This window comes from Cyprinodon tularosa, unplaced genomic scaffold (genome assembly GCF_016077235.1).
Source record: "Cyprinodon tularosa strain WSP-4 unplaced genomic scaffold, ASM1607723v1 ctg196, whole genome shotgun sequence".
NCBI lineage: Eukaryota > Metazoa > Chordata > Actinopteri > Cyprinodontiformes > Cyprinodontidae > Cyprinodon > Cyprinodon tularosa.
The window spans coordinates 925,114-950,967 of NW_024038715.1; the positions used below are offsets into that span (position 1 = coordinate 925,114).

General features: G+C 36.4%; 1 protein-coding gene across 6 annotated transcripts in view; it reads right to left on the reverse strand.

Annotated features, from left to right (window-relative positions):
* Positions 1 to 1,756: 1,756 nt before the first annotated feature.
* The window catches only part of LOC119782608 (spermatid perinuclear RNA binding protein), a 113,730-nt gene continuing 89,632 nt past the window's right edge, over positions 1,757 to 25,854 (reverse strand). For 5 of the 6 annotated variants that reach the window (XM_038283627.1, XM_038283629.1, XM_038283630.1 and 2 more), the window contains exons 7-19: positions 24,126 to 24,235; positions 23,330 to 23,425; positions 21,825 to 21,936; positions 20,393 to 20,490; positions 18,862 to 18,967; positions 17,259 to 17,342; positions 16,546 to 16,754; positions 14,886 to 15,038; positions 13,107 to 13,241; positions 12,477 to 12,617; positions 11,289 to 11,418; positions 9,613 to 9,666; positions 1,757 to 2,611 (exon numbers count right to left, since the gene is read on the reverse strand). In XM_038283627.1, the coding sequence (XP_038139555.1) occupies positions 2,517 to 2,611; positions 9,613 to 9,666; positions 11,289 to 11,418; positions 12,477 to 12,617; positions 13,107 to 13,241; positions 14,886 to 15,038; positions 16,546 to 16,754; positions 17,259 to 17,342; positions 18,862 to 18,967; positions 20,393 to 20,490; positions 21,825 to 21,936; positions 23,330 to 23,425; positions 24,126 to 24,235 (1,523 nt within the window). In that variant the 3' untranslated portion in view covers positions 1,757 to 2,516. Of the gene's footprint in view, positions 2,612 to 6,077; positions 6,620 to 9,612; positions 9,667 to 11,288; positions 11,419 to 12,476; positions 12,618 to 13,106; positions 13,242 to 14,885; positions 15,039 to 16,545; positions 16,755 to 17,258; positions 17,343 to 18,861; positions 18,968 to 20,392; positions 20,491 to 21,824; positions 21,937 to 23,329; positions 23,426 to 24,125; positions 24,236 to 25,854 lie in introns of those variants that run through there. The other variant, XM_038283631.1, reaches the window with a different exon arrangement.

Genomic DNA, 25,854 nt, shown 5'->3' on the forward strand with positions numbered 1-25,854 from the left:
CTTAAATAAAAGCTTTGTGCACTGCAAAAACGATCTAAAAATAAGTCAACATTTCTTAAAGTTAGTGTATTTACCTTTAAGTTGAGCAGGTAGATAAGATGATTAGCCAATGGAATAAGTATATTAACTCTAAAAAAATAAATAATTACATAATATGCACTTGAAATAAGACAATGCATTTGTTTTTCTTATTTTAAATGTAAATTGTCTTGTTCCATAGGCGACGTGTCACACTGTCTTCCTCAATTCAAGAAAAATGCACTTATCTGAAGTAAAAATGACTTATTTAGATAACATTTTTTTGCAGTATGAGAATCAAGGTTTTGTGAAATGATTATTAGTATTCAATATCCTATTTGAGGAAGGCAGGACTTCTCACTAACTGAGGTATTATTAGTTTAAGGTTGTGATCCAACTGTTTTATTTTCTTCTCTACCTGTTTTTATCATGCTTTTTTAAACTTGCTTTTATCCTTCTTTTTTGCTTTCCAATTTATTTGTTTTACACAAAATTGTATGCTATTATTTTCTTCTATTCTATTATCTAATTCATGTAAAGCACTTTGAATTGTCCATGTAATGAATTGTGGTATTCCAATAACATTGCCTTGCCTCACCAGAAACTAAAGCAAGCAGGAGATCAGGCTGGTTTTACAATTCCAATCACCAATGAGATGTTGGTGTTATTTATACCAAGAGGCAGACATTCCTCTGTACAAGTTGCCATTTTGAAGAAAGACCCAGAAAAGAGAAATGAGGCATTCAAACATGCACAGGGGCACATAAGTCAAACTTGCCAGTCAACCTAACATGTAATATTCTGCAGCATTAGTGGAAGGTACAGTTCCAGGAGATAAAAACATGCAAGTTTCCCTTAGTCGATTAAAGATTTAATGGTCAGGCCATCGTGTCACCAGCATGATCTCTATGCAGCAAAAGATGTTGACCTTATCCCACCCGTTTTAAATATCATGCAAGAGTAATGCAGAGGAAACATTAATAATGTCGCCCTTGCTTGAACTGAGGCTTGAATCCTTAAAATCATTGATAACTCAGCAAAACCTGACTTCAGAAATAAAAACCCAACTACAATCTAGACCAATTTTATGACAAAAACTTTTCTTTCAGATTTTTCCCCCTTCTTATGGTAAATCTCAAACGTCATTTCAATATCTACATGATAAAGTAAGCAAAAAGAGCACAAAAGAGACAGAATTCAGCTTGAATCCCCAATTGAAGTTTGAGCAAAATGTAAAAGCAGAATCTTGCCTCCTGCTCTCATTGAATATTTCCTCTTTTTTTATGTCTCTAATTATTCTGCCAGTTTGTGCTCTAAGTGCAGCTAAGCTTTTTTTCTGCATAACCACTGCCAATGGGGAAGAGCTGCAAAGATGATAACTGAAGAGTGTGTGTGAAGCCAGCTGTGCTTTTGGACCCAATAAGGCGAGCGAGAAGGATCTCATGATTGTTCTGTGTGTGGATAGCTGTGTGTCCATGAATGGCAAAGGGGAGGAAGAGCGCACTTTAGAGCAAACACATACATTAAACACGCATACAAAGAGTGCTCATAACAACTGTGTTCCCTGCCAGCAGTGAGACTATAGAAAATGTGCTTTCTGACAGGCAAAAAAACTGTAGTTTTTAGTTGTGTGTACAGGGTGTGCCTCTGGTCCTGGGGCCGTGTAAACACACCGCAGGCGGCAGAAAAGGCGCTCAGAAAGGCTCAGATAGACATCAAAGACAGCAGAAAGGAGGAAGGAAGGAAAGTAGGAAGCATTATTATTCTACTAGCACAGGTTAATAGGGATACCAAAGATAGTATTGCATTATCTAGAACTAGCTTCAATTGCTCAGTGTATATAAAACTGGAAGAAAGCTATGCTGTGATGTTACAGTTACATTTCACTTTATAATTCTAAAATATTTTATAACAATAATTAGACTTTATAGAGTATTTACATAAATACATCATTATATATTACTGTTATAATCATCAACACATCATTATAGAAATACACCATCGGTATATGTGTATATAGTCATGTTATAGTCACACACATACACTGAATATACAATCAGAATCAGCTATTGCAATGCTGTGTTGAGTAAACCTCTGTGGGACATTCACATCTTCTCAAGTAGCTTAAAGAGACGAGTTCGGATGTATTGCTATACGAAAAGACCAAAGTTCAGCCTATTCTTTCACGTTTCTCGTAAAATCCGAGTATTGCTTTGCGTAATATTTGCTCTCCTCTGAGGAGGATAATCTGGGAGGAGAGAGAAACAAAAAGCGGCGTCTCTCAGTCAGCAGGTTAAGATCGTTTCCTTGATTGAATCAAAACTGCTGGAGTCTGTGAGCGAACTGTTCCATCAACCTGCACAGAATAAAAGGCGACCTCGCTCGGACCGACAGACAGACAAACAGGTGGACGAGTGTGTAGCCAGGTATCCATTGGTAGAGACAAAAAAAAGAAAGAAAAAAAAAACGTGAGGAGTGCCCCCAACAGCTTCCTGTCTTCAGAAGTCAGAGAAAAGATCCTGCGGACCGAGGTGAATAATAAAAGGAGCGATGGTACGCGGCTGGTAGAAAGGATTGTCAATGAACAGACCACCTGCAGTAATAAAGAGCAGAGAGAAAGAGGGATGCACTGATTAGTAGAAGATCAAACACTTCTCTAATCCTAAGTTATTATTTAATAAAGGATAGATATTAGCTATCAAACATGTTTAGTTGTAAAATATATCATTTCAAAGCCTATAATTTCAAATTTAAACAACAAATAGGCATACAACAACAATTCTATACCAAAAAAATAAGAAAAAAGAACGGACAAAAAACAAAAAAAAAACAACAACAAAAAAAAAAAAAAAAAATGTGAATCTACAAATCAAAGCATAACCACACAGAAGAAATGTTGAATGAGGCACTGTTTTTCGTTTCCACCTTAAATCTTGATGATGCTTTCTTATCCAGCCATGTTTTTAAATGCACATATACATTTTTTTTTATTAAAGCGTCATAAAGAACTGAAACAAATTTCAAATCTTACAGAAAATGCGTATCATTCTTGCAGCAACTCTGTTACATATGTTTATTAGAATAAAGGGTGTAAAATTAAAGGAAAATTGCTCTGTAAGTTGCTTAGCTAATACCTACTTTGCCTCAGTTCTTTTAAGTACTTTATATCTGCCTAATCATTTTCAATTTTAGGTTTGATGCGAAGTCTAAAGCTACGTTCACACAGCAGCCTGAAGTAACACAAATCCCATTTTTTTTTGCCCATATGCGACCTGCCTAATCTTTTCATTACAGTCTGAACAACATAGATCAGTTTTTTTCTAATGTGACCCAGGCTGCTGGGCTATGTGGTCCTAAATCCTATACAAATCTGATATTTTCAAACGTTACCTGTGTCTGAACGGCCAGGTCGCATTCATCCCACCTGGCCGTTATTAAAACTCAACAAAGGTCCCTGTTCTGGTTCTTGTAACGCAGGACGAGGGAGAAAAACATATATGGCAGACGATAATATGGATAGCAGTCTTTTTTTATCTTGAAAAGAATGATTCGTTGAGGCGCTGGCTACGAAAGAAAGAAATGGAAGATCGCTAGATCCGCTCCAGCACTACCATTGCTACCTTCACATGCCTGTAGTGTGAACGTAGCCTAAGAGAACCAAGGACTTACTAAATTAATTATCTAGGCAACAGGCTTATAATTGGTATAAACCACTTTTAGCATTTAGCATACAGAGCTAAGTAAATCTCCCAAGTTCTATGGTAACCAGAGATGATCTCATAAATTGGGCAGAAGACAGAAATTACACAAACGTTTTTGCTCTTCTGTCCACATTCCTATCTGCACAATCTTTTGGACAGCTCTACTAAAACCGAGCCATAAACAGAAACATAAAAAAACAATGTTAATTTGCAAAGTTTAATCACACCCTAAATCTTTATGAGGACAGACAGAGTGTCTGCATGGTTTAGCAAGGGAATAGATATTGTTCTGATATTGCTTCAATATGTGCAATGCAGTGGAGCAAAAAAATGTGGAACATTTACATTTAACTGTAGGAGCCTTGCATTGCTGGGAGTATAGATTTCAATTCAGAGGCAAAGATTCTTTTTTTCCTCTCTTATGCAGCTGCAGGAGCGGGGATAGATAGCAAGTCTCCTCTGCTCGACCATGCACCTCTGGGCCAGACCTGCTGTGGATAAGTGCTAGCTATGGATTTCACTGTTCTCGGACCAACGTTTCAACTGTGTTGATTGGGATCAGGTCTGGTTGGGCTTTATGCCTGTAGATCTGGGTAATGGAAGTCTACAGTAGATGTACAGTATTGGGCCTGAACTATAATCTAATGAAAGTATGCTAACCAAAGTGGCAGATATACAACAAGCAATTCTGGAAAAAATATTTTTCCTCATCCAACAGTGTGATGGAGGCATCAGTCACATTTAGATCTGGTCTATTTTCTGAAAACATGAGTTGTTTGATATTTACTTATAAACTAAAAGCATTTTTTTTTAAATATTCACTGTTATTCTTTATGTTTACAGAAGAAAAGCACTATTCTAAAATTATGGTATATTCTTATGATATGTTAACTATTTTACCTTAACTCTAATGTGCTCCATCGTTAAGCAAGGTCAGTTCTAAATGATTCTAAGTTCAGCAAATCATGCTAGAATATATTAATCAATTATGAATATTTGCAGGACTCCTAGGGCATTAATGCAAAAATGTTATTCTCTTTTGTACAACAGTTCGCAGTTCACACTGTGAATTCTTTTTTTAAATTTTCAATAGATATTTACACAGAGCGGCTTTTAACATTGAATGAGCAAAAAAAAAAATAATAATAATAATTTTCACAAACACAGGTCAAGAGTGAGGAAAGAACTGAATTAACAAAATAGCAAAAAATGTAGGTATCAGGATAAAGAACAAAATGTGGAAATACAAATATGTTCTATATTTTTCCAGTATTTTTCTATACTTAACCAGACCTGTGAAAAAGAAAAAAACAGATGTCAAACTACAAACACATCCACTCAGTATAGGAAGCCTGATATTTTTCTAAATATGTTTTGTTTTTATTTTCAAATTTAGACAGCCATTTCTTGAATATCCTGTAGGAGGTAAGGAATAAAATAAGATTCACATCTGAGGCTTGCAGCTTAACCACAAACTGGGTGGTTCTTCTGGACAGAGTTCCCTGAAATCCAACCTAAAACAATTGGAAAGCAGACCAACCTCTGGTAAAGTTTGGATGACAATGATTTGTACTTTTATGGAGCTTAAACCAACCATTGGACAAGACTATCCAATAGTAACTGTTGGGTGGTAATAATGGAGGCGTTGTCATAGTTTGGTTCTCTCTCTCTGGCTTGATGAACCAGATGTCAACAAAACCGTTTCTTCACTGGTGACTTTGATTTAAATTTATTTTTGATGTTAGATCATCTCCCAGTTACATTATTTTTAAATGAAGTGGGTTAATATATTTAAATAATAAACATACAGAACGAACCAAAAAAACAACAACAGAAACAGAGACAGCGAAATGTGGCCCATTATTTGCATTTACATAAAATTCAGATGGCTTCATGTCAACTAGGAAAAAAAATGTCTAAGCAGGATAAATATATTTCTGAACCTGTGCAAAAATATAAAGTAAATGATATAAACCACAAAAAAACAGCAAATATTTTTGTCTTGTGGCAGCAAATGAAAACTTCCCAAATAATGGTGAGATTGTGCAGACGATTGCAGATCACCCAGCTTTTTAAATTCATTAATTGTCTCACTCCTTTTTTCTCCAAAGGTCTATGAGCAGCAGGTCAAAGGATGTATTGAGCAGAGGTGATTTACATAAAAAGACTAACGTCACATTTTGAGACTAGAATTCAAACCTTCTTATTCAAAGATTTAGAGCTGGAAACCTTCTGTTAAGGAAAAAATTTGGTGAATGGATATTTATTGTGAAGTAAAAATGCTCTAATGAGTATTAATTTAATGTGTTGCCTCTCCATCAGCTGAAAGCCTTCAGATTAGATATAGAACAGGCACTGTTCAGCTTTCATTTGAGATTCACTTTATTACATTTTCAGCATCTTAGATACACTCCTATACATCCTTCACACAGTTCACATTCCTACCTCCTTTATACACAGAAAATGTGACTTAATGTGAAGTTATTTTAAAGGATATCCTCTTAGCAAAGAACAACAAAAATAATAAAAAGCTCTTACAGGTATTCATATATAATTTAGACTGAAGTAACAATTCACAGTACAAATCCTTCAAGTTTTATTTCATTTAAGAGCCTGCAGATTTTAAGTTTAAAAAGTTTAAACAGTAATAAAACAAACAGACAAAATAAAACTCATACAAATATTGATTTTTAAACCAGATCCCATTATAGAAGGAGTAAAAAAAGGAAAAAAAAAAATAAAGCAAATACAAAAAAGCCAAACAGACCGATTTTCCCTTCTACAAAAAAAAGCTGGCTGGATTTGGTATGTGTGCCTCCTTTGCTAAAAGAAGTGGTAGTGGGGGACGGGGTAGGCGGGCACTTTCATGACAGGCAACAGAAGCATTCTCTTGGGCAAACCTAGAAGGGAGACATGAGAAGAGCATAGCTCTGCATGAGTGTGGGAAAACAAAAAAAAAAAAAAAGAAAGAAGAGAGTCTGTATGCTCACTGTAGCACACACTATGCAGTGGGTATGCTCGACAAACAGCTGGCAGCTCAGAAGCAGTCCTCCCAGATGGAGGGGGTGTCAGGGTGTGAAAGCAGGGAGGAATGTTTGTGCACAAGGTGACAGAGCTCATTAGTGGTTAAACGAGCCAAGAGAAAGAGAGGAGTTCAATGGAAGGAAAAGAATAGACCTGACTTTGACACTTATGTTAAATTTAAATCTGATCAATTATTTTACCATTGTTGAGATCTTCAACTTGATACCTTGTGTCCCCTTTTAAAAAAGGGATTATTAGTTTTTTTTTGTTATTTCCAAGTTACACAGGATTAGTAGGTTTTAATAAGTTTAATAAGATGCCACAAGTAGTTAAGAAAAATGTCCTCATATGAGGACGATTACATTATCTTTGTATTGGTTTTTATTTTGTGCAGTTTATCCTATACACAAAATTTCAGCTTTCTACTATCAGCAGTTCTCTCAATAAGCAATTTGTCAGGTTTTATATTCCCAAATGACAAAATAAAGACACGATTGGCTGAAACATATAAATCTAGTTTATTTCAGACATTGGGGCATAAAACAAACTAATAAGAAGGGAGTATTTCAGGCAAATAGGAAGGCTACCCAAATATATAGACAGCAAAGTAAGAGAAAACCTCTGCAAGATAAGCAGCAAAAGTCTGCTTATCTAAAACAGACTTACTGGTCTTCACTTGTTGCTGCATGCCGTCAGTCAGCTGTGCATGGAGGCTTGAAGCAAACCTTGTTCGATTAATTCGCTGATAGCAAAAAAAGCTGAGTATTGGTTTATAACTGATAAGTTTAATTAGATTAATCGTGATTAATCGATTATTGAAATAATTATCAGCTAATTTAGTAATCGATAAATCGTTAACTGGAGTATAGAGACTGTAAAACATGCCTTTAGCTGACAGAGCGACACTTAGAGCAGGAATTAAACCAAAAATAAAATAAAAAATACATACCGGTATATAAAAATTTGGAAGATAAAAACTGATTTTCTTCTTTCAATATGCTCTACCTAGAACTCCTCAAGTGGAAAAGTTTTAGTTTCACCTGGTTTAATTAATGTAAAAATTCTTCTTTAAGGAACCTTTGATTATCCGATTATTCATAGAAAAAAATAGATTAATTGATTTGCAAAATAATTGTTAGTAGCATTATGTTCATTGTTTACATTTCTTTAAGATAATTTACCAGTTTAAGATAAAGATGAGGTCAGTTCTGCATTATTAGTGGGAGCTGAAGGAATGCAGGCTGAAGTCATAAAGTAGATCTCAATGTTATATAAAAAAGGCTTAATTACAGATCTCCACAATGTTAGAATCTAAAAGCCAAAAAAATACATTGTGAGAAATGATTAAATTAGAGGAAAAAAGATAAATTAAAAGCAAAGAACACCTTTGTCATTTCATGAAATCCAGCAATAATGATAATTCCCTCTGTACAGTGAATATGTACATAGTATTTATTAGGATTTTAAATGGTCTAAAAATCCCAAAGCTGGAAAGCAAAGCAAGGAGAGGAATAAATGAAAACAAGACAAAAATAAAACAATTAAGATTCCATTGTTTTAAGAGTTGTACCAAAACTATTTTAAAATAAAACCTTTTGATTAAAGCACCTATAATTCTTACTTTATTTTGTTTATTTAAATACAAACCAACCATTAAAGGCCTAGCGAGTAAAAAACTTTTCAAATTGAAAGCATGCCATTATACACCTCACTATGCAAATCAATAACTGTAATGCATTTTTTTCTTTAGTGGTTTACAGGATTATACAGTTTAACGTAGCTTTCTGGGATGGTGTAGAAGAAAACCTTAAATAAATAAAAAAAAAATGTACCAAAAAAAAGGTGATATTTGTTTTTGTTTTTTTTAAATACCATTTATATAAAGTGTTATACGTGATACATGAAATATAAATAGGAAAAAGTTCGACTTATTGAATATAATCTTTGCATTCATTACTTTTTTTTATTATCTTTGCAATTTTTGTGTATAAATGTAAAACCCTACACAGCATTAAAAGCAACATGTGTCACATGTGTACCTAAAACCAAACAAAAAAACAAGACCCAGCTGTCACAATAACACGTACAAACTGTGTAAATTTCAGGGAAAATGATCCACTCTCCACAGGAATCCTGCATCCCTCCCTCTAATGCAAACACAAAAACTGAGGACCGCTTCATGATCGGGGCTGCTGGATTCTCAAGAGAGCCTACTGAATATAGCGTCCAGTTTCCCTCAGCACATAGAAGCCATTAAGACTCCAGGCTGTGAGAAGGACAGAGTGGCCTCCCAATGCTACATGAGTGTACACAAGCTCAACAAGGCCGAGTCTGTTGAGGTAAGCACCACTGCTTCAATGCTTACGGTGGAAAAGATCAACAGAGCTTCATAAATGTGTCTTTTAAATGTTGAGTTTGTCAGAAGAGCCAAGTGACCAGCAATGAAAACAAGAACTCTCTGTAATCTGCTAATAATAATAGCAAAAAAGAAAAACTTCAGTTTTTGTGTTAAAATATATTAGTTTTACAAAGTTAATTTCTGCTAAACTTGAGTTTTATCAAATAAAAATTAAGTTTTGTGAAATTTGAAATCAGAGCATTAAGTAGGCACTAGAAATGTAGAGCAGGACAACAACCAACAGCACAAATAGATCCATTGCAGGAAAAGCCCAGAATTAAAGCTCTGCATATTAAACAAGGTTACATTTACAGTTGGAGTTTATTTTAAAGGTGAAAAGAAGAGTTGAAGTGTTGGCAGATGTAACACCCAGCCCTGCACTCATTTCTCTAGCCAGACGTAGTTAGGTAGGGATGGAGGCAGCACATGGGGGTAAAATGGAGGTGAGAAGAGGCAACAAGAAGCACGTACCGTATGCAGGAGCAGCTGCTGCAGCGGGGCTGTATCCATACGGCGTGCCGAAGCCTGTTGACGAGAGGTTAGAGGGTTTATTTCACTCCATTACTGGTTTGATTCCCAGCTAAACCTCCCACCGTGCTCGAGCCCAAACTTTGAAACAGACATTGATGTTGTTTTACTACAAAGTTCACTACTGCAGAGTTGCATCGCGTTGTTACATGTTTCAAAGTTTCAGAGGTATCCGTAGAGAAATGCAACATTTTTGAAAGGCATCAATATTTATGGTGCTAAATCTTTTTGCCAAGGCTCTTGCGAGTCACCTTGGCATACTGTGCATTAGTTTCAAGGCCAAATTCTGACTGTGACCTTTTCTTCATTCAGTGCTCGGAAGTTGTCACTTGCTTCTTGAGAGCTGATCACAAGGGGAAAGCCCTGTTCATAGACATGAAATGTCAGGTTCTGATCCCCAGCAGCTTCTTTATCACTTCTGCTGTGACCCTGTGTGGCTCATTACTAAACTGCTCTGGGAAAAGTTTCTCCTAGAGGATTTATTGATTCAGTTCATAATAAATAGCTGTTTTTAGGAAAAAGAAGTGACTCAAATCCCCTGAAGAGTAGCAAACTCAACTGAATGGTCTCAGGATGCTTCACTGTATGCATGACACAGGACTCATAGCAAGACTCAAGCGTCTACAGGTTTCCAAAATGGCCTGAAGGTGGCTTTAATAGACGAAATAACCCCAAACACTGCTGAAAGCAAGTCTCACTGAGCCTGAATACCTGCCGGCATTCCTGAGCAAGCTCTGCTCTGGTGGCAATCCTATAACAAAGTTTCCTGACAGCTCCTGGCCCTCTTAAGCTGTTTTCACAGTCACTGGTTTCAATTCTTATTTATTAGTTGATTTTGGTCCAATATCAATAGTAGGAAGATGCTTGCATGAAAGCCAATTGATGCAAAATGATATTAATGAGACATTCTGAAGAAAGAAGAATGTTGCCAAACACCACCGGCTTTTATTTGTTTGTTCTCATTAAGCAGGATTGATGGAGTGATATCAGCAGCTGGGTTCTCATTAACACTTTGCCCTGAGCTAAAGATAAGTTCAAAAATAAAACTAAGAGGTCATTTGTGGGTTGCAGTTCACCAAAACAGTCTTCAAAGCAATCCCCATAAAAACTAGAGAAATAAAGTTTGTTGAAAATAGCCTATTTAGTCTCAAAACTTTTGACAGTGAATAAAGTAGGCAGCGGCAGCAAGCGGATGTGGTTTTATTAAAAAAACAAAACAAAACCCCCCCCGAAAAAACATGATCAACAAGATGAGGTCATGAGGAGTTTGAGCGCTGGAATAAATAAGATAGAAAAAAGTAATTATAGAGATATAAAAAAATAAAGTAACTACAAATAACTAATCAGATGGGGGGGGGATTACAGAGGAGCATGACCCATGTCTGGGATTTTTCAGACAAAACTAAAAAAACATTTTTTTATTTATTTATATTATTTGGTTTTAATAGAACTAAACACTAGTAGGAAACTAGCATGACAAATGTAAGAAATATTATGAAATGCTTTACCAGTCGGTAATCATCTACAGGAGATATGGATCAAATAGAAAAATGAGTGGAAAGGCAACATTCCTGAGTCTGTTTACAAAGTATTTCAGTACTTTCCCCTTAATTCCTAACCTGGAGTGACGTATCCAGGTGCAGCAGCACTGACGAAGGCTCCTCTTGCCAGCGCCGCTCTTCCTCTTCCTCTTGCTACCTGTGCTGCTACTGCCGAGGCTGCTGCTGCTGCTGCCAGTTGTCCTTTAGTCTTGAAATAAAAGTAAACCATGTATGAGTGCTATACATGTCAGGTCAGATCAACCTAGATATGACAGTTAACAATACAACACAAATACAGCTTCAAATGTATCCTTTTTATATCTATTTTTTATGATTATGTAGTAATAGATCAACAAAAGTAGTGATTAACTGTGCATCGAATAGAACATTTTAAATGGATTACCAAAACGTTAAAATTCAAGCAGGTTTCGGTTATAAAACAAAGCTCTGATCATCCCACAGAGTGCTGTTTACTGCATTATCTTCAAATTAAAAGAGAATGACACAACTGTAACGACACCCACTTAAAATGACAACTAGAAGACACGAATTGGTTCTGCACTTCATAAAACTGGTCTTTATGGAAAATTGGAAGGACGTTTTTGAAAGAAAAAAAGACATACAACGCATTCTGTTAAAGTTTGTCATGGGAAACAAATATATCTAAGAAGGTGCTCTGATCAGATGAGATGAAATTTTAACAGTTTAGCCAACAGGCAACATGATTTCTGTCTGCAGTGGACATTCACTTTACACACCGTGCCCATGGTTTAACATGGTGGTGGCAGCATCATGCTGTGGGAAATTTTGTTTAACAGGGACAATAAAGCTGGTCACAATCTATTCAAGATGTATGGATCTCAATACAGGCCAGTCTTGGAAAACATTGCTGCAGAGGATTTAAGACTAAGGCAGAGATTGACTGTCCAGAGTCCTGTGTTGGTCAATTACACGAAATCCCAATAAACAACACTCAACTTTGTCATAATGAAAGAAATAAAAAAGACAAATGTTCATGGAGTATAAATACTTTTGCAAGGCGCTTCATAAATAAGCAGCAAACAGGCTCAAATAGAGAAAGTAGAAGTATTGATCTGCTTAACTTGTGAAAACACATCAAACCGTTCTATTGATTCCAGTTGGCTCAAATGCACAGGAAAACAGTCTTGTCTTGTTTACATGTCATCATCTCTGCTTTTTTTTGTCGATTCATATTGAACAGGTTGCCCTCAGAGTCTGGTATGTAGTAAATGCATGTCTCATTACCGGGGGCAGGATCTTTTTCTTCTTGTTTGCAGCGGCGTTGGGACCGGAGAAGAGTTTTTCCAGGGCTGCGAGAGCAGCGCTGGCCTTTGCTACTTTTTTGTTAGGGCCTGCCCCACGAAACTTCTGCCCGTCGACCTCCACCTTTTGGACAAAAACACACAGACAGTCCTCAGATTGTTAGGAGAAAACGTGTTTAAAGTTACTTTCACATAAAAGAAACACAACTTTCCAACTATTTGATTTAGGTGGTCTAGTCTTACTCTGTTGAATTCCTTCTTTTTGTGTCAATTTAAACTGCTAAAGCAACTACATTTGTACATTTGTCATCAGTGACTTGGCTTGTAAGAGTTGCTGTGCAGACAGCTTGTTTTGTGATGCCCCACTCTCAAGTCGACCTGCTAATCAATCAGCAGAGCGATGGAGCAGCCATGCGTGTTGGAAAACAACCCACCCCACAGAGAACAGGGCGGCCTGAGGAACCAGGCTGACTGATTGGGGTTGTCGGCTGATCAGCCTGCCTCTGAATGTGTGTTTCAGCCCCGCTCGAGTCTTCCTAAGCTCTGTGAGTACATAAAAGACTAAAACCCTTTTGCGTATGTCTTAGTCCGTCCCTATATTTGGCGTTCTCACCTCCATAACGAAGCGTTTGTCATGGCTGCCTCCGCTCTCGGAGATGAGCTCGTATTTGAGACCTCGTCGCTTCTCGTTTAGCTCCATTACAGGATTTTTCCCACTTGCCGTTAGGATAGGGCCCTGAGTTCGCACCTGGCGAGTAAATAAAAGAGAAATTCATTTAAGAACAGCTTCACTGCTTTGTGAGGAAACAGAGCTGCCAGTGAACTTGAGAGCTGAAGCATAAAATGCAAAAAAGTCAGAAGCATAAAGTCAGCAGAAAACAACAGAGTAGATCTAATAACTGTAAAGAAAGCTCAGAAATCCTTTACGTACTCCTCCACGTTGTTTCTTCCACAACTAAAATGCAACATTTCAGTCGAAGTGTTTAAGATTAGAGGAACTTTCCTTCGAACTGGCTCTCAGGAAATATTCTTAATATTTAAAATAAGAATTAAGTTCAAACATAAACTCGGGAGATATTTTTCAAACCCTCTTTTAAATGTTTATTTTAAACAGTGCTTAAGGATTACTCCCAGTTTGCTGTTAACTTAAGATAATAAGCTCTGAGGCTCGTTTCCCAGCTTTATTGATTTATCTGGATATCATAACCTTTCAAGTTAAGATTGTTGCAGGAGTCTTGATAGTTCATATCCAGCTGGGTTTTATCCCATTTTCTGCAGAATACTAATATACCATTTCCTTATCTAAATTAGATCTAATTAGATTAAGACCAAAATGCAATTTTCCTGTGGTAATTATTTAATTTTCATTTCATCTTTTTTTGATAAAATGCTTACATAACAATTTTAACTCAGATGTTTTCAGCGATGCTGTGAACTGGTTTAAACTGCAAACAACCATCAATGAAGGTATATCATCCAGAGATCATTGAGTGACACGACTCAAGCTGAAGTTTAGCATTCAGTACAACTTTAAAGAGTGAGACCAAAAAAACCCAGAATGGACTCCCAGTTTTTACTAAATGCTGTTTGGGGAGATTTTGTTTGTTTTTTCTTTCTTTTGCAGCTCTAGTTGAGAAAGAAAGGTGAACAGAGGTAAAACGTTATATGAGCGTGAACCAGCGTTCACACCAATAGCAATAGGTTATGAGGTTCTCTCTAGTCTTAACTGAATTACCTATCAGATATAAAGCTAAATGTAAACATCTCTGGTACTGGAGACAAATCACCTTGCAAATCCATCTTCATACAGTAATCAACCAGCAAAAAAAATTATTTTTAATGCCAGACATTTGCAGTGGGATTGTTTCAGCGAGGTTCTGCAAATAAGATTTATATCCACCCAGTGATCTTGCATTGATGATTGTAGAATCTGAATGCCTTTTCCAGCACAGGGTTAATGTCTGGACTCTTTGGAGGCCACTCACTGTGTGGAAATGATATCTCCTGCCCCCTCATCTGAATTTTTTTCAGACAATGGGTCTCCACTACCATTCCAGTTTTAATAACACATTGTTCTTAACCCCGTTTAGTAGTTTCTATTATCTGTTTTTTTTTCTGCTTCCTATATACCGAAGATTTGACCTTTCTGAAACAGGCTGAGGATGTGGATGTGTTGTTAGACATAGATGCATAATAAATAAGAAGCCACTCATTGTACCAGTTGGGATAAATAACTTGTTGCAGTTGAAACAGAATTGCCCAATAACTATCCGACAGGAGGCATGTACCTATTTGTTTAGTTACGTCCAGGTAGTGGTCTTAAAAAAAAAACTTTTAGTCCTGAACTCGATTGAACATTTTCACAGTGTAGGCTAATTTTGACAACACTCACCTCCAGCGTGTTAGAACCATCTGAGGAGTGGGTTTGGTTATTGCCTGAGTGTGAAGAGGTCTCACTCTTCCCCTCGCTGTCAGATTTCTCATCCGAGCTCATGGGGTCCAGATCTGAGTCGAATCCTGTTGGGTAGCCCATTGCCTGGAGAACCTTAGGTGGAAACGCAAAGATAAAAACAATATAAGATCAGCAGCAATTTTCTGAAGACTTAATGATTCCTAGAAAGGAAATAAGGTATGTATAATGTCAATTTTCGCTTTAATCAGTAAACCTATTTCAAATGTGGCAGCACATTACAATGAAAAACAACACAAGACCTGTATGGATCAAAGACGACAATAAAAGAAAGAATTAGTTTCGGTCTGCAGTTGGTGATTGTGTCACTGGTCACTTTTGTCTGGGTGGCTGTGAGATAACAGATGAAAAAGATGAACCCTCAAAAGGGAAAGCACTGAATGAGAAGGAGAATAGAAAAAAGTGAACGGATGGGAGAAAGCCTTTTATGGGAACTGAGCGGATGGTGGATTATCTCAGCTCTGTGGACTGGAGAGCCTTTTTGTTCACAAGCACTTTGGGATTATATGGTTTGGCCCACATCCATCATTTCATCGTATTTTTTTTCATTTAGGAATATTAAAGAATAATAAAAACCTCAAGCTGATCAGTCTTTAGAGAATAGTTTTTAATGCTCTAGTGGCTTTTATTTTTGTTATATCTGGAAATACGTAGGCAGGAAATGGTGAGAAAGGGGGAAGACATGGAACAAAGGTCACCAGGCTGTGACTCGAACCTCTAAGGGCTGGTCAAGGAGCAAAGCCTCTGTAGAAGGATGGTGATCAGGGCTGCAAATAATAAATATTTTGCAAATCGATTAATCTATCGATAATATTTTAGATTAATCGATTAATAATCGGAGCGCAAAAGGTTCCTTTTTGCTAAATTAAATCAGGTGAAAATAAAGCTTTTCCACTTGAGTTGGTACACATTTTTTTACTTTTTAATTACTGCTCTAAGTTGGTTGGTCTGGCAACTAAACGCACATTTTAGAGTCTCTATATTTTATGAAACCTAACCTAAAATGGTGATATGCTCTCACTTGTGCACAATCATGGTTGGGTTTAGCTTTACCAAATAATTTAAAATTAAAGCTGAGCTGGCGGTCAGAATTTTCTGATAAAAGTTTGCAAAGGTAACAATTAAAAAAGGTTCACTACTTCCCTAACCTGTGAATGGTAGCCTGGTAAATGTAGTAGGGTAATATTTTTGAGTGGTTACTCTAAGATAAACGGTGTCCTGGCTGAGCCTCTCCTTCAGCAGAGAGACAGAATAACAATAAATCTGCATCAAAGTTTGAATTTCTGTGAATGTCTGTCTCGAGTTGTCTAAACAAGGATTAATTAGTAAAAAATGTTGCAAATAATCGTTTAGTTTAAAAAAAGCTGCATATTTGATACCAGCTGGACACCTGCTTATCACTGACTGATGGAAATACAAGAAAACTTCTCTCGCAGATCTTTTCTGTTGCTCTCTGTAGCAGTGATCCATATCAACAACAGCCACTGATAATCTTACTTGCAGAAGTGTATATCTGCTATTACAGCTTAGGTGCCTCTTATTCCTTTCCCCCCCCCCAACATTTTCTACATTTCCACTTTACCTTGACAGCAACGTGGAGCTTGGCTGTTTTCTTGGAGGATCCGGATGCTTCATAGACGGTTCCGTCCACATCCACAGACATGGTGAAGACTGGAGCGTGAACCGGCCCCGACTGGGACAGCAGGCGATACTGCAGCCCTGGTCGGATCTGGTTCAAGCGCATCAGGGCATTCATTGGCTGGTTGGAGTCTATGGCTTTACTGTCCAGGACTGCGGCAAGAGCAGATGGAAGATTTTCCCATTGAAGAATAGTTTTAATAGTGGTTTGTTAAGCTGTCGTTTAACACACCATTAGACAAATGTGACGTATTGAAATATTAGTATCATTAAATCATATTCTGTAATTCATTTTGCTGTAGCCAGCAGTTTGCATGATTACTACAGATGACTTCATATTTTCCTCCTCATTAAATCTCTATATCATCTCATTGTATGAAGAAAGAGTGAAAGATGATTGGATGTCTGGCTAAAATGTTAGTAATCAATACTATTGATTTGCTTCAAGAGAGGGAAAGGAGAAGAAAATGCTGGAGGAAAATAAAGATATTTTGTAGGGAAGTCCAACTTTTCATTAAAAAAAAAATTCATAAATCTAAACTGTTTATTATAAAAGTTTGTTTGATACAAATATGCAATCTTTTTAAAACACCCCTAAATATAATCAAAGCAGAGTGTCTAAAATAGTCTGTCATAATTCATAGTATCCTATCTAACCTTTTCTGAGGTTCCTCTTCATCTTCTTAATGAGGTCTTTGTCGTCCATTGTTCCGTCTTCATACGGCCTCTTTAGCCCTACACCTAAAGATGAAGGACAGACCGAAAGAATTATGAGAATACATTAACAAAGGAAAAGGTACAAACGCTTGACAAGAAGACAGTGAGGCAACGTCACGAATAACAAACAGCGAACCAAGAATGAGATGGATAAACTCGCAGATAAGATAAACAGAGCCGACAGGCGGGCCAGAAAAACAGTCAAACAACAAGGAAGACATACAAGCCTTTCTGCCACTTGCACCTTAATCTATAAATGCCTGGGCAATTTTCCATGTCAGCGACATGAGATATCAAAAGCCCCTGAGTCGATTTTCCATTAGAATCACTTTGGAAATGTGCCAGCTCAATATCTTCTGAGATTTCTCTAAGTCCTCCCCTGATATGGGCAAGAGGAGAAACCTCCCTGCACAGCTACTACAAGCAATATTCATACTTATCATAACATAAATTACAACTTTTATGAGGCTTCCTTTTGTATTTTGGAAACCTAGCTCAGCATTTTTATCGAGTTCAATTACCTTTCAGTGCATTTGTAAGTCTTTAGGATGAAGCATTTACCAGATTTACAGATATATTGCATGGGATGAATCTATAAACATCAATTCTCAGGATGTGTTGCAGCTTTAGGGTTGGAAATATCTGGACTTTTACTGGGTCATTTAAAACACAATCAGTGTTGAGCCAGACCTCCTTTGTAGAGGTGACAGCTGCTTTGGAGAAAAGTATTCCCACAGCATGGTGCTGCCACCACCATACTGTGACATGGGGACTGAGCTTTTAAGGTAAGATGCTATAAGTTGTTATTTTGAGGCTCATTCTTTTTCATGTACTTTAAAATTCCTGGTTGGTCTGATCTGACCAGTCCACTTTATTTCCCATGTTAGTGTGTCTCCGAAACGACTTGTTTTTCTTGCAAAAATTATAGTTGACCAGACAGATTCCTCCACCTGAGTCATGGAACCCTGCAGCTCCTCCAGAGGAACGAGAGGAATATTGGTTCACTCTATTGTTAGGAGGCATCTACCACACAATTGCATTTTATTAAGGATACTGTAATAAAGAAAAATAAATAACAATTGTGGTCAAACTTCTTAAAAAAAATTAAGTCTCTTCCTCCAATTTTGCAATAATGAAATATTTGTTTGATTTATTACCCAACACCAATTGAGGCCAAGAAAAGACACAACAATTCTCTGTATTTTCTATACAGCTTCTTTTATCACTTTCATTGATGATCCTACCTGTGGTTTTCCTAACAAACCCCTCCAATAAAAGTAAAAGGCTTGTGTCTAAGGTGATAACATTTAAGAAACCATTGGCTGACCCAAGATACAGGACCAAAGTTAAAGCCTTTGAAAAAATAAAATAGAAGACAGACTAAAAAAAACACAGAAAGACAGGAAGAAAAGGGAGAAAAGTAAAAATATCTGACAGAAAATCTAAAAGAAAGATGTGTGGATGGAAGCCAAGGAAATGTAGGATGAAAGAAAGGAAGAGAGCAGAGCAGGCAGGCAGGCAGGCAGGGGAGATAGGTACAAACCTTCTTTATCAGACCAAGGGTATTTCTGTGATGGTTTATTTGAGGGAAGAGGATCCATCTCTAACACTTTATAGATCTGTCCAAATGCCATGAGTCTGAGAGCATGCTGTTGAATGCAAAACACAGCAGACATCAGGAGTGGAAAGGGGGTAGAAAAATGGATCACATCTAATTAAAAGAAAACTTTTCACGATAATTCTATAATATGTTATGCAGAACAATTAAGCAAGTAAACCACCAGTTAAGAAACACATGTCCTCAATATTCATTGTCATTCAGAGTAATTTTCACAACAGCATCTCTGCTCCAACAATTTATTTCTGTCAAAAAATATTTAAAATCCCAATTAGGGAAGAACCCAGCTCCCCTGACAACCTAACCTAATTCAGTCACTTGGATCTGGATCTACTAACCAGATGTGTGGGCTGGAAAGTAGATGGACACATAAATCAGCAGTTTTTCTTTTGAAATCTTATTTTATTTCAGTTTCTACAGACCTTGATAATGCCTGAATTTACAGAGACATCATCTGTCCATCTCCTGCTCCATCATAACTCATGAACAAGACTCTAAGATAATGGAATTCCTCCCTTTGAAGGAGGGATTGAATCCATATCTTTATACAACTCTGAGGAGATTAGCTGTAATGCCAAAAGAGGAGGACATAAATAATGTACTAAATAATGTTAAGATGTCTTTTTTTTTATACACCCCCAAATAATCATTTTGTTTTTACAATGCCATGTTCTCATTGTTTTATCATTTTACGAGAGACACCTGTGTGATTTAAAATCATAGATCAACAACTTGAATAGAAAAAAAAAGAATAATTTAAAACCTTTCTGAGGTATAAATCATCTTGAGCTCACAGGTTTTTGTGTTGCAGATGAACTGTTTTCTCTAGCTGCCACATATTCTATTAAACATTAAAGCCAGAACATACCTGATCACCCATTTAATGGTTTATAAAACCGAATAAAATCAGCAGAAATTGTAAATGCATCTTAAAGATAAATATCCAATTAAATCCATTAAGGAGGAGGAAGGTGTCAGATATTCATGATGACTGGTGTGGCTCATTGACAGAACAGCTCCCTGACTCCTATCTCTTCTTGTATCTGCACCAGCACAATTATTCCCATTGACATTCCAGACTCGTTCTGGCTGCCTTCAAAGGAAATGGACGGCAGGATTCACTAAGCCATGCGCCTCAGAGGGTGCCCTGCTCAGCGGAGCATGTGTGTGAAGAAAGATGTGCACGCATACACACATCCACACACACACACACACACACACACACACACATACACAACCGCTGTCCTCAGGGTGTCGGAGATAGATTTATGGTTTGCAATGCCAACAGTTTCCCACACCGATCCTTAAAATGCAGCACCACACAGGCTCAGTGATGTGTGTGCTCGGGGTGATACTGAGGTCTGCCTGTCTGGTAATTGTCGTACTGCTAACTTGTTCCCAGATTATGAAAACTTGGGACAAGTAAGGCGTAAAGCTGTGGTTTATGTGAGCGTACCTGTGCGCCGTAGGTGATGGCCTCGGCCTCCTGGTCCGTCATGTTGGAAAGAGTGTCCGTGGGCTCTTTCTCACATGGGTCATGTAAACCTGGTCCCCCTGAAAAAAGAGGCAGAAGATAAACATCTAGATCAAAACAAAGAGTCGATTGATGTTACTGAATATATAAAGTAATGTTTTAATTATCTCGTGCAGTTTTTTTTTTTATACTGTTTTTATAATTTTATACTGCAATCAGGATTTATTTTGACTCAGCTTTTATAGAAATCTGAAGAAGAAAAAAACAATGTTGGCCTCTATCATTACTTGCACACACTTTGACACACAGACCTTTAAACATAACAGTTTTATTAATTTCCTTCAACTGCCAGATAAAGTTTGTGATTAGTAATAACTTAATTTCATAATTTTAAGAAAAAATTATATTTAATCCTTTGTTTAACCCCCAAAACCAAGACCACATTTATTTAAAACCCAGCTGTTAAAGAGGCTAGAGAGTAAAAAAAGTAATAAAAATATCTTTTAAGTCTTTGAATGAGTTTGTATTTTTCTGCGAATAACCTGATGAGTGAGTAAAACAAAAAAACAGGTTGTGAACTTCTCAAACTAAAAAATAAAGTCCTGCTTTATCCAAAAAAGCCACTCGGTTTTTCTTCAAATCAGAATTAATTTTACATACTTTAATGGAATCTGACAGTCAGGAAACTAAAAGTTTCTTTCAATCTTAGTTTTTTGTTATTTCCTTACTTATCCAGACTTAGAAAATGAAATATTCCACAAAATTCCTGACTTTTCAGTACTCTATAGAAATCCTATAAAACATTTAAAATGTTGAGAAAAAGGAAATCAGATTGATTAAAAATAAATCCCAGTGATGCTGTTCAGAGTTAAAGTAGGACGTCTCAGATGAACCAGGAAACATTGATGTTTTCTTCTACACCACAAACAGATTGGAGTATTTAAAACCAAAATGTAAGGAAAACTAAAAAAGCTTTTAACCTGGCAAACATGTTATACAGCAGAGTTCTTGTTGGATTTCTTGCAGGGTGCATGAGAGAGCATAGCTGATGTTAAATAGACCTAGTTCCTTAAGATTGTATTTCTATATATAAACATCTGTATTCATCCAACTCAGAATTTAAGAAATTTAGTTGAAAACATATTTAGCTTCATAGAGCAATTTCCACAGGGACAAATAACATTTTAAAAAGAAGCCTCTTAGCTGTGCCTAATTAAAATGCTCTCCTAATGACAAACTGTCTAAGACAGCTGTGCTCTGAAAGGTCGCTGACAATGTCTTGACCTTCGTAGCTTTGAAATGAGCCAAAGTGTCTTCTTATCTCACCAACCGGAAGACATCCTTTGCTCTGTTCAGCAGCAATGCCAAGTATTAGCACGTAACTAAACGTGTTGCTAAAGCTTTGGATTCATACCTGGGAGCAGTATGCCTGAAGCCAGACACTCCATGACTCGACGCAATGCTTCTCCTGCCCCAAGAGGTCTGTTGCAAGTCGCAATGGCCTTCTCGCATATTAGCTCTAATGGCTGCAAAAAGCAATAAATACATTAACATTAAAATTAAACTGAAGAAATAATTTCCAAAAATAAAAAAGGCAAGAGTATAACCTAAAAGAGCAAGAAAAAAGTAAAAACATGCATGTGTTTAATCAAATGGCAATATTTCACTTTAAATAATCTGCAGGCTTGAAATAAGTTTTTTAACTTTCTGTACCAACCCTCTCACTATGTTTTGCAGCACGATAAACACGGCTCATCAACAAGCCTCATTTGTCAGTTCCAGTTGATTAAACATTTTTTTCTTGCTCTGAGTCACTCTTGTCTTTAAAAGATTTCCTGCCCTCTAAACATCAGCACTTCTTTCCTAAATAGCAATTTCTCTTGTCTTACATTAAGCTATGAATAGCTAAGAGAAATCGAAAGTGGAAAAATAAATGCATAAAATATAAGTTAATCAATAAATTAATCTTTGTCATAGTTAAAAAGAAAGTATTGAAATACATTCTTATTAATCTTTAAGGGTGTAGTTAGGGGTGGTTTTAATAATCTTTTAAAAAGCAATTATTTATTTAGGATTTTTTTCTCTTCTGTATTATAGCTAAATCTATTTAAATAATATATTCTAAATTACTGCACAAAAGCTTCTTAAATATCATTAAACTACAACTATAATGTTATATTATCTTTGCTAGAGTTGTGAATTATAGCAAAAATTTCACTGTTTGAGTGCCATTTCATGAAGTATTTTCAATCCTTTAAAAGAATCAATGAGCTAATGGCTTTTAATGAAACTTTAATTATAAACAGAACCTATAAAACTCCCCAAAACTTGAGTGTTTTTCTGGCCTACTTTAATACAATATCAAAAATAAAGGAAATGTTTAAAAATGATTCATGTTTATGGCATTAAAGTTACACCTATCGTTATAACCAATACATTTCTACAAATTTATATTCGTCTTATGACAGAAAAATATAATATCAAGGATCAGTCAGTGCATGAACACCATACAAACCTATCAAATGGGTATAAAATCAAATCATATTAAACTCTTTTTGCTGGGATTATTTGGAAAATTAACTGAACTGAACAGAAACGTGATCTTAAAAGAGTGAAGATGGTAGAATTAGCGGTGCCACTCATCACTGCTTAAGATGAGGATGTCATTTTCATTCATTTTCTGATCAATCCGCTTTGTTGAGGACGTCACTTGGATGGGATTTAGTCGACTGAAACTAAATTACTACAGCTAACTATGCTATGACTGAAACCACTTTCCATTATAGTTAAGACTGTGACTAAATTAACACTGCTCCACATTTCGGCAAAATAAAAAAAAGAACCAACTGTTCAACAAAGTGAAACACTGTTTTCATTTCATGAAATTAACCCTGCCAGATAAGAAGTGAAAAGACTCACCCATCCTTTGAGAGGTTCCCACATGGGGTGTCTATTGCACATGTCTCTTAGTATCCTGAGAACGATAACACAGGACTTAAGTCCGTTCACTCGAGCCTGAGAATTTGTAGGATGAAGAGGGAAAAGTGGAGTAGGGTAAGATGAGGGAAAAAATACATTAAATTAGAGGGGAAAAAGGGAACCAATTGAACATGAGGGTAGAGGTCATTTTGAAGATATACAAAAACAGCCTGAAATATTAACAGTAAAAACTTTGCATAGGCATTCTATTTGCAATATTCTGCATTAACTCAGTCTACTAACAGTATAAACTTTTATGATGCTTTGATCCCTGTTATTATGACTGCTTTTGCTTTTTATGGTCAGTTTGGTTAGAAGAGATGGGGAACGGTATGGGAGAAAAATATAAAAGGAAGCTCTGACATACTGCACAAATCAGGGAGATTCACACAATAGCCAAAAAGAAACAAACACAAGTATAAAGTATTGCTTTTGTAGCCTTACGATATTTTATCACAATCAACGTTTTCAACTAATCATTGGCTGGAAGTATCTGACAAGGAAAAACAAGTAAAAATGAAATAAAGATTGTATTTAAACTTCAATGAAAATATTTTCTCAATAGTTTAAACTATTATGTAAATTGATGTTAAACTTGTACATTTCTCCCTCCATTAAACAGAGTAATAGTAATAAATGCAGAAAACTGTGCAGCCAGTAAGTAAATCCTCCCTGAATAAATCGTCAGGCTACAATAAGCATCGGGCACGAAGACAGGAAGTGAGTGGGTGCCGACCTGAAACCATTTGGCGTGTCGCAGCGCTGCCAGGGCCAACAGACATCTGTGTCTATCCAGCACCTCCCCCTCCTCCTCAGCCTCCACTGTGTGCGCAGCAGCACCCAACACTGCCACAAAACAACAACCCGATATAGAGAACGTAAAACACACACACACATCATGGCTGAGTGTGTGTGTTTGAAGGCTGCATGTGTGTGAATGTACCCAGGCGTGCTCCAAAGAGTGCATGAAAGTTCATACACACACACGTGCATGGACATTTTTAGTACATACAAGGTGCTTTTCATGCCATAAAGTTGGACTCTCCTTGTAAAAAGTGCTCCCTCTGTACAGTTCTTGAATCTTAGTGAAAGATCTTAAAGGGATAAGCTCTGGATTTTTGAAGTGAGGCTATAATCGGTAAAAATCTTACCTGCAGTAGTTAATTATAATCTTTTAGTGTGAATCCAGATAGGATTGTTCTGGGGGCTGAAGCAAATGGATCGTCTGAGCTTGGCCTTTTTAAAAAGCAAATCTTTAGCGTAAAGTTATTTGAGGAGAAGCCTGAGATTGTTTATAAAGCAAATAAAAGTATGAAGGGTTCGAATTAAAGAATATCGAAGGATTTTGAAAAATTTTCAGTTTTCCGAGGTATAAAACCAGGGCATACTTACGTGCTGAAGCATGAAAAAAAAAAGTTTGATTACGTAATATGGAAAAGGTACACTGCAAAAAAATCTAAATCTAGATAAGAAATTTTCTCTTAAAATAAGTGCATTTGTTCTTGAATTGAGGAGGTAAAAGAGACATTTTGCCAATTGAACAAGACACTTAAAATAAGAAAAGTTGCATTGTCTTATTTTAAGTGCATATTATCTAATTATCTTATTTTAAGAATAAAATTACTCATTCCATTGGCAAACTATCTCATTTACCTACTCAAATTAAAGGTGCATACACTTAATTTAAGAATTTTTTACTTATTTCTAGATCGTTTTTGCAGTGTAAAGTACCCATATACTGTATAGCCCAAGCACACTGTGAATCTATACTTGATCTCTAATTGATAGATAAACGATACCAAGAATAATTCATTTTGCAAACCGTTTCAACACAGTTGTCAAGCAACATGCCTCCAAATTGCGCATACAAAAAGATGTAAGCAAAACTGTGTAATACTAAATGAACAGTATCAGGTTTTTTATGCCTTAATCCCGGAATTTGCTACAAACAAGTTGGTGAAATAGCTTCTCTGTAAACAACAGCGAAAGTAAAAGCTGTCATCACATTAAAAACCATGACGTTTCTAAAATTAGGAATTTTTGCTATAATCTTTTGCTGCTGTAACACCACATTTTCCCCATTGTGGGACAATAAAGGGATTTTCTATTATATTTTAAAGACTGCAGAAGTTTCCTTTAGTCTGAGCTCTACTCGGATTAACAGTCAGCTTCAGACTTACTACCCAGAACATACCTTACATAGTATCTTCATTAGGCCAGGTAAGATTATTAACGACTTAGATCCTTTTCATACAAAATGATCCAGAACTATCCCTTTAAAGGTATTTTTGTAATCAGTTTGAAGAATGTGTTCTGTCTTGTTCAGTTTAGCAATTTGAACATAAAATGTTGATTAGTTTATATACAATGTTATTAAGAAATCAATGTATTGGAGAGCACACATTTTCATAGAACAAAGAAGCAACTTTGCAGAACAGAGAGCTCCCTACAGACATACACCAAAC